Source organism: Rattus norvegicus, chromosome 4 (genome assembly GCF_021556685.1).
Source record: "Rattus norvegicus strain SHRSP/BbbUtx chromosome 4, alternate assembly SHRSP_T2T, whole genome shotgun sequence".
NCBI lineage: Eukaryota > Metazoa > Chordata > Mammalia > Rodentia > Muridae > Rattus > Rattus norvegicus.
This window is the reverse complement of record NC_141537.1, coordinates 87,884,275-87,901,829: the sequence shown is the minus strand read 5'-3', so window position 1 is coordinate 87,901,829 and position 17,555 is coordinate 87,884,275. Positions and strand designations below refer to the sequence as shown.

Genomic DNA, 17,555 nt, shown 5'->3' with positions numbered 1-17,555 from the left:
CTTCATTGGCTTGAAGTTCTTATAATACAGATCTTTCACCTGCTTGGTTAAAGTCATACCGAGGTATTTCAAATTATTTGGGACTATTATGAAGAGTGTCGCTTTCCTAATTTGTTTCTTGGCTCATTTCTTTTTTGTGCAGAGGAAGGCTACTGATACATTTGAGTTAATTTCCTCTGAATCTGTAGTTATGTCTCCCTTTTCATTTCTGATTTTGTTAATTTGGACACACTCTCTGTGTCCTCTCGTTAGTCTGGCTAAGGGATATCTATCTTGTTGATTTTCTCAAAGAACCAACTTTTGGTTCTGTTTATTCTTTGTATAGTCCTTTTTGTTTCTACTTGGTTGATTTCAGCTCTGAGTTTGATTATTTCCTGCCTTCTACTCCTCCTGGGTGTATTTGCTTCTTTTTGTTCTAGAGCTTTTAGGTGTGCTGTCAAGCTGCTGATATATGCTTTCTCCTATTTCTCTCTGCAGGCACTCGGAGCTATGAGTATACCACTTAGCACAGCTTTCATTGTGTCCCATAAGTTTGGATATGTTGTATCTTCATTTTCATTAAATTTTAAGAAGTCTTTAATTTCTTTCCTTATTTCTTCCTTGACCAAGTTATCACTGAGTAGAGCATTGTTCCATTTCCATGTATATGTGGATGTTCTTCCCTTATTACTCTTGAAGACCAGCTTTAGCCCGTGCTGGTGTGATAGGATGCACGGGATTTTTTCTATCTTTCTGTATCTATTGAGGCCTGTTTTATGACCATTATATGGTCAATTTTGGAGAAAGTACCATGAGGTGGTGAGAAGAAGGTATATCCTCTTGCTTTAGGATAGAATGTTCTATAAATATCTGTTAAGTCCATTTGGTTCATGACTTCTCTTAGTCTGTCTACGTCTCTGTTTAATTTCTGTTTCCATGATCTGTCCATTGATGAGAGTGGGGTGTTGAAATCTCCTACTATTATTGTGTGAGGTGCAATGTGTGCTTTGAGCTTTAGTAAGGTTTCTTTTATGTATGTAGGTGCCCTTGTATTTGGAGCATAGATATTTAGGATTGAGAGTTCATCTTGGTGGATTTTTCCTTTGATGAATATGAAGTGTCCTTCCTTATCTTTTTTGATGACTTTTAGTTGAAAATCAATTTTATTTGATATTGTAATAGCTACTCTAGCTTCCTTCTTCAGACCATTTGCTTGGTTTTCCAGCCTTTCACTCTGAGGTTGTGTCTGTCTAATGTATCTGAGGTGTGTTTCTGTAGGCAGCATAATGCAGGGTGTTCACTGTGTATCCAATTTAGTAATCTATGTCTTTTTTCGGAGGAGTTGAGTCCACTGATGTTGAGAGATATTAAGGAATAGTGATTGATGCTTCCTGTTATATTTATATTTGGATGTGAGATTGTGTTTGTGTGCTTTTCTTCTCTGTTTTGTTTTGTTGCCAAGATGATTAGTTTCTTGCTTTTTCTAGTGTGTAGCTTGCCTCCTTATGTTGGGCTTTATCATTTATTATCTTTTGTATGGCTGGATTTGTAGAAAGATATTGTGTAAATTTGGTTTTGTCATGCAATATCTTGGTTTCTCCATCTATGTTAATTGAGAGATTTGCTGGATACAGTAACGTGGGCTGGCATTTGTTTTCTCCTAGTTTCTGTATGACATCTGTCCAGGATCTTCTGGCTTTCATAGTCTCTGGCGAAAAGTCTGGTGTGATTCTGTCTTTATATTTTCCTTACCTTTTTTCTTTTCTGCTTTTAATATTCTTTGTTTTGTGCATTTGGTGTTTTGACTATTATGTAATGGGAATAGTTTCTTTTCTGGTCCAATCTATTTGGATTCCTGTAGGCTTCTTGTATGCTTATGGGCATCTCTTTCTTCAGGTTAGGGAAATTTGCTTCTATGATTTTGTTGAAGATATTTACTGGTCCTTTGAGCTGGGAGTCTTCACTTTCTTGTATACCTATTATCCTTAGGTTTGATCTTCTCATTGAGTCCTGGATTTCCTGTATGTTTTGGGCCAGTGTCTTTTTCCATTTTCCATTATCTTTGACCATCGTGTCGATGATTTCTATGGAATCTTCTGCTCCTGAGATTCTCTGTTCTATATCTCGCATTCTGTTGTTGATGCTTGTATCTATGGCTCCTTGTCTCTTCCGTTGGTTTTCTATATCTAGGGTTGTCTCCCTGTGTGCTTTCTTTATTGCTTCTATTTCCATTTTTAATTCCTTCTACTGTTTGATTGTGTTCCTGGAATTCTTTCAGGAATTTTTGTGATTCCTCTTTATAGGCTTCTACTTGTTTCTTTATGTTTTCCTGCATTTCTCTAAGGGAGTTCTCTATGTCTTTCTTGAAATTCTCCAGCATCATGATCAAATGTTTTAAATGTTTAAAATCAAGATCTTGCTTTTCTCGTGTGTTTGGATTTCCAGTGCTTGCCTGCTGGGAGAATTGGGCCCTGATGATGCATGCAGTCTTGGTTTCTGTTGCTTCAGTTCCTGAGCTTCCCTCTCACCATCAGGTAGTCTCTGACGTTACCTTGTTCTGCTATTTCTGACAGTGGCTAGACTGTCCCATAGGCCTGTGTGTCAGGAGTGCTGTAGACCTGTTTTCCTGTTTTCTTTCAGCCTCTTATAGGTACAGAGTGTTCTGCTTTCAGGTGTGTAGTCTTTCCTGTCTAATGGTCTTCAGCTGTTCCTGTGGGCGTGCGTCCTGAGTCTACCAGGCAGGTCACTTGGAGCAGAAAAGTTGGTCTTACTTGTGGTCCCGTGGTTGACATTGCTCCTGGGGGGGCTGCTTTTGGGCTCTCCATGAGAGCGGCAATCAGTAGGGCCTGAGACACATTTTCCAGGGGCTCCCATGCACCATGGTCCCAGATGGCATTAGGTGTTTTCCTCTGGAGTCAGAAATGTGGGCAGAGTCTTTGGGGTCTGGGCTAACTTACTGAGTATTATATTCTCAATTTCCAAAAATCTGCCTGCAAAATTCATGATGTTTTAGTTTTTAATAGCTGAATTGTATTCCATTTGTAGATGTACCTCATTTTCTTTATCTTTTCTTCAGTTGAGGGACATCCAGGTCATTTCTAGCCTCTGGCTATTATTAAGAAAGTTGCTACTAGCATAATTTATCCGGTATTTTTTTTTTTGAGATATTGGAGCATCTTTTGGGTGTATGACCAGAGTTGGTAAAGTTGATAACTATTTTCAGCTTTCTAAGAAACCACAAATTGATTTCCAATGTGGTTGTACATTTTAGCATTTCTACCAGGATTGAAACAGTATTTCCCTTACTTCATATCCTCATTAGCTTGTGTTATCTCTTGAATTTTTTATCTTAGCCATTCTGATGGGTATGAGATGGAACCTCAAAGATGTGTTGATTTGCATTTCTGTGATGCCTAAGGACTTTGAACATTCCATTAAATACTTTTAGGTCATTTGAGATTTCTCTGTTTTGAATTCTCTGGTTAGTTCTGAACTCCCATTTTTAATTTGGTTATTTTGGTTATTGGTATCTAATTTTTTGAGTTCTTTGTAAATTTTAGATATTAGCCTTCTGTTAGATGTATTTTTATGAAGATCTGAGGTCTACTGTAAAAACTACATGTTATTGCTATAGCAACAGACATATTGATCAATGGAATCAAATTGAAGACACAGAAATAAAGCTACAGACCTATGAATTTGATTTTTGATATAGAAGTCAAAACTTTACAAAGGAAAACTAAAAGTACTTTAACAAATGGTACTGGACTTCCTGGATGTCTACATGTACATGAATGAAAATAGATTCATATTTATCACCCTGCATAAAACTCAAGTCCAAGTGGATCCAAGACCTGAAAATAAAAACAGATACACTAAATGTCATAGAAGAGAAAATGGAGATTCTTGAATGCATTGATACAGGAATCAGGTTACTGAACAGAATGGCTTAGGCTGTAAAATCAGTGATTGATAAACCATGAAACCTGAAAGCTTTTATAAGGGTTTTGTTTCTTGATCCAATCATTCCCTCTCTGTCTTTTGTGTGGAGAATGAGGTAAACTTAATGTTGAAATGTGTGGGTTAGTTCTGGTCATCATGTTATTTATTTTGATTTTGTGTTCTCTCAGTGGTACTTTGTGTTTTGATAATTATGGCTTCATATTGTTGCCATTCAATCTCTCTCCTCTTTTCAGTCCAAACTAATGTTTCCTATATTATGTTAGGTTTGGTGAAATATAATTTTTTAGGCTATTAATGTTATGGAAAATTGTTCAGGCATCAAACATAGGCGTATTGCTGGGTATATTATTTAAGATTAGCTGTCATTTAGCACGTGGGATGTATTGCTGAAGGCTCTTCCCAACCTAAAAAGTTTACCTTAAGAAATCAGCGGTTCCTGGAACTGGGAAAGTTCACTTTTCCATTTGCATTTTCCTTATTTATGTCTTGAATTTTTTTTATCTTATTGTTTCAATTCATTTTGTTGTTGGAGTGGTGGTGGTAGTAGTGGTTGTTGTAGTTGTTGTGGTTGTGTATACTTAGTGTTTTATCTATAAGACTTATGGAAACTTTTTTTTTATTTTTGTCTTTTTTCTGTGTTTTGTGTTCTCATGTTATATAGAGTGTTTGACGCCTTTTTCTCCTATGATCGTATTGAATGTCTTTTGCCTTTGATTTGGAATTCTTCTTTCTCACCTATGTGTGTAACTTGAAGGTTTTATTTATGTCTTGTTATCCCACAAACACAATACTTTGTAGATATTCACTCTACCACCTGAGCTACATTTTCTGGTCCAAAGCCCAATTTCTGCTGATGATAAAGTTATATTTCTTCCCAACAATGTGCTCTATAAAAAATGACTTTCCCCAAGTATGTTTGGTGGAGGTGACATTTTTTCTTCAAATAATTATATATTCCAATAATTATTTATAAATACATACATCATATATTATATACACACACACACTTTTTACCATACTAAATAAAGCATTATGGAATGGAATGGTAGAAACATTGAAATTTGTGATTCAAACCTGCAAAATATATGAAATTTATTTGTTTATAATTTTAATGCATACTTGGTATAAAAACTTATTTGGAGATGTAAATTGTTTTGAATTACAGTTTATTATTTTTTCTTTTTTATAGAGAATGGAGAATATTTCAGAATGCTTTCTAAAGATCAAAGACTGTTGTGTGTTTGTTCTGTTACACCTTTTCAGTTGGATTTTAATACACAGTATATTAGCTAGTGAAGAAAGGTCTCGTGTTTTATATGAGATTCAAAAGCAAATGTAGTTATTTCTAACTTAATGAATATTCTTAAATATTTAGGATTATTTTGATTTAGAATGATAATACTGTGTTTAATTTATGGCAATATCCTCTGATCTAAATTGTTTTGATCATTTCTCTTTTTCCTTTTCTTTTATTGGATATTTTCTTTATTTACACTTCAAAAGTAATCCCTTTTTCTAGGGTCCCCTCGGGAAACCCTCATCCCACTCACGAGGCCTCTGTCTCCCTGAGGGTGCTCCTCAACAGACCCATGACTCCCTCCAAACTCCCCACCCTGGAATTCCCATACACTGGAGAATTCAGCCTTCACAGGACCAAGGTTCTCTCATCCCTTTGATGCCTGACAAGGGCCCTCCTTTCCTACATATGCTGATGGAGCCATGGGTCACTCTATGTGTACTCTTTTGTTTGGTAGTTTAGTTCCTAGGAGCTCTGGAGTGTCTAGTTGGTTGATATTGTTGTTCTTCCTATGGGGATGCAAACCCCCTCAGATACCTCAGTCCTTTCTCTAATTCCTCCATTGGGTACCTCATTCTCTGTCCATTGGTTGGTGCAAGCATCCACCTCTGTATTTCTCAGGCTCTAGCAGAGCCTCTCAGAAGACAAGTATATCAAGCTTCTGTCAGCATGCACTTCTTGGCATCTGCAATAGTAACTGGGTTTAGTGACTGCTTGTGGGATGAATTCCCATGGGTGGTAGTCTCCAGATGGCCTTTCTTTCAGTTTCTGCTCAACACTTTGTCTTTGTATGTCCTCCTGTATTTTGTTCCCCCTTCTAAGAAGGACTGAAGCATTCACATTAGTCTTTCTTCTTCTTGAGCTTCATGTGATCTGTAAATTGTGTTTTGGGTATTCACAGATTTTGGACTAATATGCATTTATCATCTATCACATCACTTAATCAGTGTGTACATATCATGTGTTAATCATGATGGTTCTCCACTATTATAAATGTTTATGGATATATTGTGGGTTTTATGTTGTAGTAATTCTCCAACCCAAATAAGCTCATGTGAGGAAAACAACTCATTTAATATGAATACAAGCAGCATGTCAAATTGGGCAGATCTACCACTACACTACTATCTCCCCCAGCTATCAGATCCCTTATAACTTGCTGTTTCTCCAGGTCACGTGCTTCTACTGCATTTTTCTTCTACCTCCTATTCTTCCTGTCTTCCTCTCTCCTTTCTTCCCTCATTCTTCCTCTACTCTCTCTCTTCCTCCACCCCCAAAAAAGTTTTTTGCTCCACCTCCCTTCCACTGCCCAGTAACTGGCTTTAGCCTTTATTTTGCAAGTTAAAATGGGCAGAAGGTTCATATGAAGTCACCTGACAGCTCAGGCATTCCCTCTAGAGGAAGTAGAATTAGCATCAAAATACAAACAGCACTAGGCAATCCACAACATTTCCCCCTTTTTTTGTAAGCCTAAAAGGCTCTTTTCCCACAAATATGAATTGAGTTTGACTATTACCATTCTGCAATTTATAAACTATAAGATATACTTAACACCCAGTACATAAACTTGGTGATTAAATAAACTACCCTGCCATCTATGCTAACTTAAAAGACTTATAATTCTACATCTGACTTATGTCTTAGTTTAGATTGTATGCTATGTGAAAACCATCCTGTCAAATCTGCATCATCTTTCTCAATGCAAAACAGCTTGGGTTGGCTATGAGATTACAATCAGTCTTGAACTCCATCATAAATCCAGACATGACTAATATTACCTGAAAATATGAGAAGTACCAAACATAGCTTCCAAAATTTCATGTTTTACATAAACCACTGGTCATCTGGACAGTTCTTCATTCTTCAAAATGCGGGGGCATCAGTCTTCAGCCTTTTGGCCAAAGATCAGCTGACAGACCTTTGTAATGCAGAATTTTTTTTGATTACATGACTCATATTTATTCCATAATTTATCTATTAAGAGTGTTAAAATATTTGAAGAGTACTCAATGAACTCAGAGCGTATGTAGACTGACTGCACACATAAATTTTGTTATCTTTTGGGGACTACTACATTTGCAACATGAGCCAATGCAAAGAGGATAATTTCTATAACCCTAATCTCCTGAAGTGATTAAGCACTCTGAAAGTGTAAATGTCCCAAATCATAGTCAAAAACTAAATATTTATCAACTTTCCCCATATGAAGAAACTCTCCTCAAAGTGGTATATACTGTACATCTTCTAATTTTTCTGGAAAAGAGAGAGGTCTGTTGCTTCTTTCAGTATCACTATGCTCTCCTGGCTTGCATTATTAGGGACATATGACATCCATAGCAAAAGAAGGATAACACATGTAATGCAGAATTTTGAAGGACTTATTACCCTGTCTTGGCACAGATTATCAGTCAACTATTCCTTATAGTGTACCCTTTCCTGGACACTACTTTGTCTATAGATGAATTAAGGTAATTCTTGACTAATAGTTGTCTCACCACAATTGGATCAACTCTATTGATGTTCAAATTCCTCTTTGAATCTAAGAAAGGGGTGCTGTCATGAGCAGACAGGTCTCTAGTCAAATGATCATTAATAAACAAAGGCCATACACATGTTATAGTCTGTGGACTTCTGATGCTTTTGAAGACTGTCTAGCAAGGCATTACCAAACTGTTAATCCTTGACTACTCTCAGTCATTTCAAATAGAAATATCTCAAAACATGCCCTTTTAATTAAGTCAGAATCGTGAGTTTGTTACCCGGCCCTTAACTCATATTGCTTTATCATCTGAAACAGTTTATGATAGTAGTTATGCAAGGACTGGGTCTAAGCTTTGTATTCTTTAAAGTGTTGTATGGTGGAGAGAGCTGGACTCTCAGAAGTGCAGACAATCCGAGGGCTCACAGGAGACAACTATTTCTGCCCACATTCCTGAAACAAGCTGAACACACCTAGTGCCCTCTGTGCCCTCTGGGCACAGGAATCTAGGAGCAATTGGGGGAGGAGCTTCTGGTTTCTGATGCCCAAAGAGCCAAAAGGCAGTCACCAGGAGTACCTACACACCTGAGAACAGAGATGAGACCAGCTTTTCTGCTCCAAGTGAACCACCTGGTAGCCTCAGAACACATAAATACAGAAATCGTCTCGCACAGGACACATCTGGTTTATGACTCTGCCTAGAGATGAATCCGTCCCACAGCTCCCTGCATAAAAATTGGTCAGGGAGAGAGCTGGACTCTCAGAAGTGTGGACAATCCTGAGAGCTCAGGGGAGACCACCACTTCTGCTCAAATTTCTGACCACCAGGAACCTGCCTAGTGCTCTCTGGACACAGGAATAGAGGAGCAGTCGGAGGCAGGAACCTTCTTGTTTTTGCCTGAGCCAGGAGCTGAAGTGAACTGGTCCCAGAGCTCCCTGCACCCAAATCCCAAGGACAAGACAGCTGGACTCTCTGACGTATAGACAATCCTGATAGCTTACAGGAGACAATGACTTCTGCCCACATTCCTGACCCAAGAGGAACCTGCAAGTACACTCTGTGCCTTCTGGGCACAGGGACTTGAGAGCAGTCAGGGGCAAGACCCCTCTGATTTTTGGCAGTGCCAAGAGCTGGAAGTCAGGCTCTGGAAGTGCCAACACACCTGAGAGCAGAGGTAAGACCAATTTTCTGGGCCAAGCGACCCACCTGGGGTCTTCAGGTCACACAAACCCAGGAACAGTTCTCGGTTCCCAGATCCTGCTAAAAGAAAACAGATCTATAGGATTACAAACACAGGCCTACAGGAGGGTAAAACCATGGTCAGAGATACCGAAACAATCAAACACCAGAGAAAACCTGAAGGTAAGAGGCAAGCACAGGAACCTAAGCAGCAGAAACAGAGACTACTTGGTATCATCAGAGCCAAGTTCTCCCACCAAAGAAAATACTGGAAAACACACCAGAAAAGCAAGATTTGGATCTCATTATGAAAATAGAGGACTTTCAGAAGGACATAAATTACTACCTTAAAGAAATACAGGATGACACAAGTAAACAAGTAGAAGTCCTTAAAGAAGAAACCCAAAAATCCCTTAAAGAATTACAGGAAAACACAACCAAACAGGTGAAAGAATTGAAAAAACCATCCAGGATTTAAAAATGGAAATAGAAACAATAAAGAAAGCACAGAGGAACACAATCCTGGAGATAAAAAAAAACCTAGGGAAGAGATCAGGAGTCATAGCCACAAGCATCGCCAACAGAATGCAAGAGATAGAAGATAGAATCTAGGGCCAGAAGATACCATAAAAAAACATCAACACAACCTTCAAAGATAATGTAAAATGCAAAAAGCTCCCAACCCAAAACATCCAGAAAATCCAGGACATTATGAGAAGATCAAATGTTAGGATAATAGGTATAAAAGAGAGTGAAGACTCCCAACTTAAAGGACCAGAAAATATCTTCAAAAAATTATATAAGTAAACTTCCCTAACATAAAGAAAGAGATGCCCATAAACATACATGAAACCTACAGAACTCCAAATAGATTGAACCAGAAAAGAAATTCCTCCCCTCACATAAGAGTCAAAACAAACAAACAAACAAAAAATCCATAAAAAAAACAAAAAAAGAATTTTAAAACAATAAGGGAAAAAGGTCAAGTAACATGTAAAGGCAGACCTATCAGAATTACACTAGATTTTCTCACCTGAGACTATGAAAGCCAGAAGATCCTGGACAGATGTCATACAGACCTGAAAAGAACACAATGACAGCCCAGGCTACTATATCCAGCAAAATGCTCAATTAACATAGAAGGATGAAACAGGATAATCCATGACAAAACCAAATTTACACAATATCTTTCTACAACTCCTGCCCTACAAAGGATAATAGATGGAAAACTCCAAAGAAAGAGGGAATATACCCCATACAAGGAAGTAATCTCCTTCAACAAAAACAAAAGAAGACAGACACACAAATACAATTCCACATTAAACAACAAAAATAACAGGAAACAACAGTCACTTTACTTAATATCTCTCAATATCAATAGACTCAATCCTCCCTACCAAAAAAGAAAGAAATAAACTAACAGACTGGATAGGTAAAGAGGACCCAGAATTTTGTTGCATATAGGAAATACACCTCAGTGACAAGGACAGATACTACCTCAGAGTAAAAGGCTGGAAAATAACTTTCAAGCAAATGATCCAAAGAAAGAACCTGGAGAAGCCATCCTAATATTGACTAAAATCGACTATCCACCAAAAGTTATCAAAAAAAGATAAGGAATGAAACTTTACATTTATCAAAGGAAAAATCCACCATGATGAACTCTCAATCCTAGATATCTATGCTCCAAGTACAAGGGCACCTCCATTTATAAAAGAAACTTTACTAAAGCTCAAATCACACATTGCACTTCACACAATAATAGTAGGAGAGGTCAACACCCCACTCTCATCAATGGACAGATCATGAAAACAGAAACTAAACTGAGATAGAGAAACTAACAAGTTATGAACCAAATGGATTTAACAGATATTTATAGAACATTTCATCCTAAAACAAAAGAATATACCTTCTTCTCAGCACCTCATGGTACCCTCCACAGAATTGACAATATAACCGTTCACAAAACAGACCTCAGCAGATACAGGAAGATAGAAATAATCCCATGCATCCTATCAGATCACTACAGACTAGAACTGGTCATCAATAGCAAAAAGAAAGACAGAAAAGTCCACATATACATGTAAGTTTTATATTGCACCACTCAATTTGGTCAAGAACGAAATAAGGAAAGAAGTTGAAGACTTCATAGAATTTAATGAAAATGAAAACACAACATACCCAAACTTATGGAACATAAGGAAAGCAGTGCTAAGAGGAAAAGTCATAGCTCTGAGAGCATTCAAAAAGAAAATGAGGAAAGCATACATTAGCAGCTTCACAGCACACCTAAAAGTTCTGGAGAAAAAAGAAGCAAACACACCCAAGAAGAATAGAAGGCAGGAAATAATCAAATTCAGGACTGAAATCAACCAAGTAGAAAGACAAAGGACTATAAAAAGAATCAACAAAACAAGGAGCTGATTCTTTGAGAAAATGAACAAGATAGATACAGAGATGGTTCAATATAAATTAATCCATCAATGCAATCCACTATATAAACAAACTCAAAGATTAAAAACCACATGATCTTTTCATTAGGTGCTGAGGAAGCATTTGACAAAATTCAACACCCCTTCATGATAAAAGTCCTGGAAAGATCAGGAATTGAAGGTCCATACTTAAACATAGTAAAAGCCATATACAGCAAACCAGTAGCTAACATTAAGGTAAACAGAGAGAAACTTGAAGTAATCCCTCCAAAATCAGGGAATAGACAAGGCTGTCCACTCTCTCCCTACTTATTCAATATAGTACTCGAAGTCAAAGCCAGATTTATCAGACAATGAAAGGAGGTCAAAGAGATAGAAATTGGAAAGGAAGAAGTAAAAATACCACTATTTGCAGATGACACGATAGTATACTTAAGTGACCGCAAAAGTTCTACCAGAGAACTACTAAACCTGATGAACAACTTCAGTAAAGTGGCTGTGTATAAAATTAACTCAAACACATCAGGAGGCTTCATCTACTAAAAGGACAAAAAGGCTGATAAAGAAATTAGGGAAATGACACCCATCACAATACTCCCAAATAATATAAAATACCTCAGTGTGACTTTAACCAAGCAAGTGAAAGATCTGTATGACAAGAACTTCAACTCTCTGAAGAAAGAAATTGAAGAAGATCTCAGAAGTTGGAAAGACCTCCCATGCTTATGGATTGGCAGGATTAATATAGTAAAAATGGCCATTTTGTAAAAATCAATCTACAGATTCAATGCCATCCCCATCAAAATCCAACTTAATTCTTCACAGAGATAGAAAGAGCAATTTGCAAATTCATTTGGCATAACTGAAAACTCAAGATAGTGAAAACTATCCTCAACAACTAAAGGAGTTCTGGGGAAATCACCATCCCTGATCTCAAGTAGTATTATAGAGCATTAATGATAAAAACTGTGTGGTATTGGTACAAAGACAGGCAGATAGATCAGAGGAATATAATCGAGGACCCAGAAATGAACCCACACACATATGGTCACTTGATTTTTGACAAAGGAGCCAAAACCATCCAATGGAAAAAAGATAGCATTTTCAGCAAATGGTGCTGGTTCAACTGGAGGTCAGCATGTAGGAGAACACAGATCGATCCATGCTTATCACCCCACAAAGCTTAAGTCCAAGTGGATCAAGGACCTCCACATCAAACCAGATACACTCAAACTAATAGAAGAAAAAGTGGGGAAGCATCTCAAACACATGGGCACTGGAGAAAAGTTCCTGAACAAAACACCAATGGCTTATGCTCTAAGATCAAGAATCGACAAATGGGATCTCATAAAACTGCAAAGCTTCTGTAAGGCAAAGGACACTGTTGTAGGACAAAATGGCAACTAACAGATTGGGAAAAGACCTTTTCCAATCCTACAACTGATAGAGGGTTTATATCTAAATTATAAATTTAACTCAAGAAGTTAGACTGCAGGGAGACATATAACACTATTAAAAAATGGAGTTCACTTCTGCAGTCCAGACTGCACCCGGATCTGAAGGGACCCGGTCAAACAGCTCCCTGTACAACCCAAATCCTGTGAAGTCTTACTGGTTATATATATATATTTCTGGTTTATATGAGATACCTGTGTGAGAACTTGTGTTTCTCTTTCTGGGGTGCGTTTGCTTTGATACTTTTTTTCTGTTTTCACTTATTTTGATTCACTCATTTTCATTTATATTGCTGTTTATATTGTTGTTGTTATGACTTAGAGGCCTGCTTCTTTCCTAAAGAGAGAAAGAAATGGTGTTAATTTGTAAAGGGTAGGAGGTGAGGAGGAAATGGAAGGTAGAGGGAAGTGTAAACCCTTATCAGACTGTATCGTATGAAGTTTTTTTCTCAATAAAAGAAAAGCATCATTTTTAAACAGGTGGATATGGTGCTGAATACTTCTAATCCCTGAGCTGGAAAGACAGAGAGAGGAGAAGCCCTTGGACTACCATCTTGATATGTCACAGAGAAAAATGCTTTATTAAGATATCAGGTCAACGGGAACAGCACAACAAATAGAAACAGCAGGTGACAGCCAACATTGGTCTCCTGGCTTCCATGTGCACATATGCACACATAGTTCATCTGTGCACAGACATACATACATGCATACATACAGGTGCAGAATGAACACATTTACCACATGCATGTGAATCTAAACAGTTTTTATTTACCAATAGTTTAATGAGTGCCAAGGAATTGAAGTGCAAATAAACAGTCACATGATATTTTCATAAAAGTCATTAAATAACTAGAAAATAAACAAGGGACTTTAAATTCACATTATTTTTATGGAGCCAGAAAAGTTAGAACTAGGGGATTGAAGTAAACCTACAATAAAATATTAAAACTAATTTTGATAAGAGAGAGTAGATTAAAATCTTTTTGAGAGAAAGCTTAAAAAGTCATGATCAGCAAGGATCTTCTTTTGTGTAAAGGTGGCAGGAAGGGAATATTCATTTTACAAAGTAAACAGGAGAAAGAATTCATGTAGAAATATCAGCTTATTGTGTGCCACTAACTTGAAAATTCTATAGAATTTAGCAACAGAAATGTCAAAAGAACGTATATGTGTAATACCACAAATTTTAATTAAATCATATGAAGAATCCTGCTTTGCTACCTGAACCATCAAAATTTAATTTTTACAGAAATCTATGTATTTTATTAATTCATTCATGTATTCATTCATTCATTTATATCTCAAATAGTGTCCCACTCACAAAGTTCCACTCCCTATTCCGCATCACCTTCTCCTGTGAGATGGTGCTTGATCCCATTGTATCATCCCACCCAGGCATACAATGTCTCTTCAGGGTTAGGTGAATCCTCTCCAAATGAGGCCAGACAAAGCAGCTTTGTTGGAGAATGAAATCCATGATAGGTAGCAGCTTTAAGAAGAGGCACCACTTGTTGAGGGAATCCACATGGAGACTGAGCTATACATCTGCTACCTATGGGCTAGGGCCATTATATTTTAAAAGAAAATGTATTTTAGAAAAAAATAATTGGTGCTGGAGAGAACTTACACATGGTTATAGCCATGTGTAAGTTCAGTTCCAGGGGATGTCATGATATCTTCTCACCTCTGTGGGTCCCAGGAGTGCACACATAGATATATGCTGATACAACACTCACATGTACAAATAAATAATAAGTTGGTAAGTTTTTAAAGAAAAGAAGAAATTATTTTTTAACAAACTTCTGTTGGTGCTTTGAGTGCATGAGTTTCAGCATAATGGTTATTCTGTTATCAGAACTGATTTGTACTAAAGGACTAATTGTTGGATAGGCATACACCACAAACTTCTGAACACTCAGGAAGACTGGGTCATACATCCACAACAGGACTGATGTGGAAGAAATGATGAAGTCCACCCAGTACATAACCACAAAGAAAATTACCAGCAGCAAGATGGTCTGGGTGGCTCTTTTCTCAGGGGATGTTCTTAGGTGGCTGATGCTATGAAGATACTTGTATTGCCTCTGATGTCTGTACAAAATTATCACCATGTATGCACTTGTGGACAGCATAACTCCTACAAGAAACACATCTCTTGAGGTTGTCACTGTAAAAATAAATATTCTGATGATGGAGTTCATGCGGAAGATTGAGCAGGACTTAGTAACCTGCATCTGGTCAATTTCACTTGCATTAGTAAAACCACGAACATAATAGATCCGGCTACCACTATAGGACAAACTGAAAGACCAAATACAGAAGAAAACATGGATCATATATTTTTTTAGTTTTTGTTTAAACTTTGCCAACAACGAAGTTCTGGGACTGATAGTGACAGCCTGGAACACACTCAGGAGGTAGGTGGTACAGATAGAGAGGACTCTCATCACCCTGCTTATGTAAAAGGTTGCCTTACATTTGAAGTCATTATTAACGTTCAATGACTCAAATATATCTGTAAGGAAAATGTCCCCTCCAGTGAGGAACATCATTATGTGAATGAAGGTCAGTTGACAGGAGATCAAGTCTGTGGGCTTAGGTCTGTGACCTAGGATTATAAAAATATAGAAACAAAGAAGAGACATATTTGCTAGGACTCCAATTCCTGCCTGGAAATAAAGGATATTCTTGAATGAGGACATAAGTGAAAATTGTATTCATCTTAAGGACATTAGTGGAAGTTTTTTTCAAATATCTGAAAAAAATAGAGTATACATCAAGCTTGTGAAACACTGGATAGTAAGATTATATCCTCATTTTATATTTCAAACTAGTTGATGATTGGCTTGTCTCTTTAACTTTTGATGTTCCAGATTTTACATTTTTATATGCCTTTGTGTGTTGCCTGTATGCATAAAATATTATGAACAATAAATGCATTCAAACATATTTATACAGAATTTTTAATTTGTGTGCTTGTAGTGCCAAGTCTTATGCCTAAGAAATCCAATTCTGTTTATTTAAATTGCTTCATTTTATACTTAACACTTAAAACAGTAGTGATGAATACAGATAATCACATTTGTATAACTGAATAAAACATGTTGATATGGGAAATAATCACAAAGATATAAAAAAAAGTCCGAGGAGAGTCCGTACTCTTACTGTGCTCTATTTTGTGCAAATATCTATGTTTTAATTCCTAATTCTAATGTTAGAAGTGTGCTCATTCATAATAATCCCACTATTTTGATTAGCAAAATGTCTTCCTCAAGTCACCTATTTTTATGTTCCTTTCTTAATGAAATCCATAAACTGAATTTAAGACTATGTACAAACCACTGAATTGAGAATAGGACCCCCGTTGAAGGAATCAGAGAAAGAACTGGAAGAGCTTGAAGGGGCTCGAGACCCCATATGTAAAACAATGCCAAGCAACCAGAGCTTCCAGGGACTAAGCCACTACCTAAAGACTATACATGGACTGACCCTGGACTCTGACCTCATAGGTAGCAATGAATATCCTAGTAAGAGCACCAGTGGAAGGGGAAGCCCTGGGTCCTGCTAAGACTGAACCCCCAGTGAACTAGATTGTTGGGGGGAGGGCGGCAAGGGGGGAGGATGGGGAGGGGAACACCCATAAAGAAGGGGAGGGGGGAGTGGGATGTTTGCCCGGAAACCGGGAAAGGGAATAACACTCGAAATGTAAATAAGAAATACTCAAGTTAATAAAAAAAAAGACTATGTACTGTTTGAGACAATTAGTGTACTTTCCACATCACGTAACCATTAATTATCATTATAAGTATTCATATTTGGAAACCATTTAGTTCCTGTCTTATCTTCATTTATGAGACTGACCTTCAGATTTAAAAATCAACTCCCACCTATGGTGGCAAATACCATTTTTATTTTCCTTTTGAAATAGAAGCAGAGTTATTTCTTTTCAGCCATTCCTGTTGATATTTTACCTAACCACTTCTTTCTTCTGTATTTATCTCCCTCCACTCTCTAAGAAGCCCCCTTTCCTATTTTCCTCTTAAGATTCTTCTGCCTTGAAATTCTGCTTTCCATTGCTCCCACCCGCAGCCCTATTCTAATCGGAGCCTCTAACGAAAGGGAATGTGACATTAAAAGAATCACTATTTTCCAAACATTATGACAAACATGAATGTGCTGAAGATGATCAGATTGTGATGTTGTTTGGGAATTTATAGTTTAAAACAGATTCCTTCCTATTCAATGGAAAACAAAGTCCCCAGAGTTATCATATGTCATCAGCACCCACACATGTTTTATAGTTTTACTCAACAATCTTACCTTTATTGCCCATGTTTTTTATTTGGCCTGGTTACCAGGATCAATTTATCATGGAATTAATTTGATTTAGTTCTTTAAAGTAATCCTGTGATAGATAAAGAGAAAACAATTACAGTGGCCCAGATTTCTGTGAGAAAAGGTATGCCTAATTATATTTTCCACTTCTCCAGTATAGTCCATATATATAAATACATGCATGCATAGATGTATAAAAATAATGCAGAAGATAGTGCCCAAGACCATCCTATAACATATCCATGAATAAGACAGCATAAATCACACATTTTATATTTACATAACCTTTGCTCCTAAAAACCTTAATCTTGTAAAGGAATGAACTCATCTGAATTGCCAGAGCCAAACATCTGATTCTCTTACCAACATACATTTACAGTAGCTGCACCATGATGATCTGTTTTTAGAAGCTCAAGTATACAGGATAAAGATG

At 37.1% G+C, this 17,555-nt stretch overlaps 1 protein-coding gene across 1 annotated transcript; it reads right to left on the bottom strand.

Annotated features, from left to right (window-relative positions):
• Positions 1-14,571: 14,571 nt before the first annotated feature.
• Vom1r78 (vomeronasal 1 receptor 78) lies at positions 14,572-15,489 on the bottom strand. The gene has a single exon (XM_087659869.1). The coding sequence runs from the start codon at positions 15,487-15,489 to the stop codon at positions 14,572-14,574; it is 918 nt and encodes a 305-aa protein (XP_087515995.1).
• Positions 15,490-17,555: the final 2,066 nt, after the last annotated feature.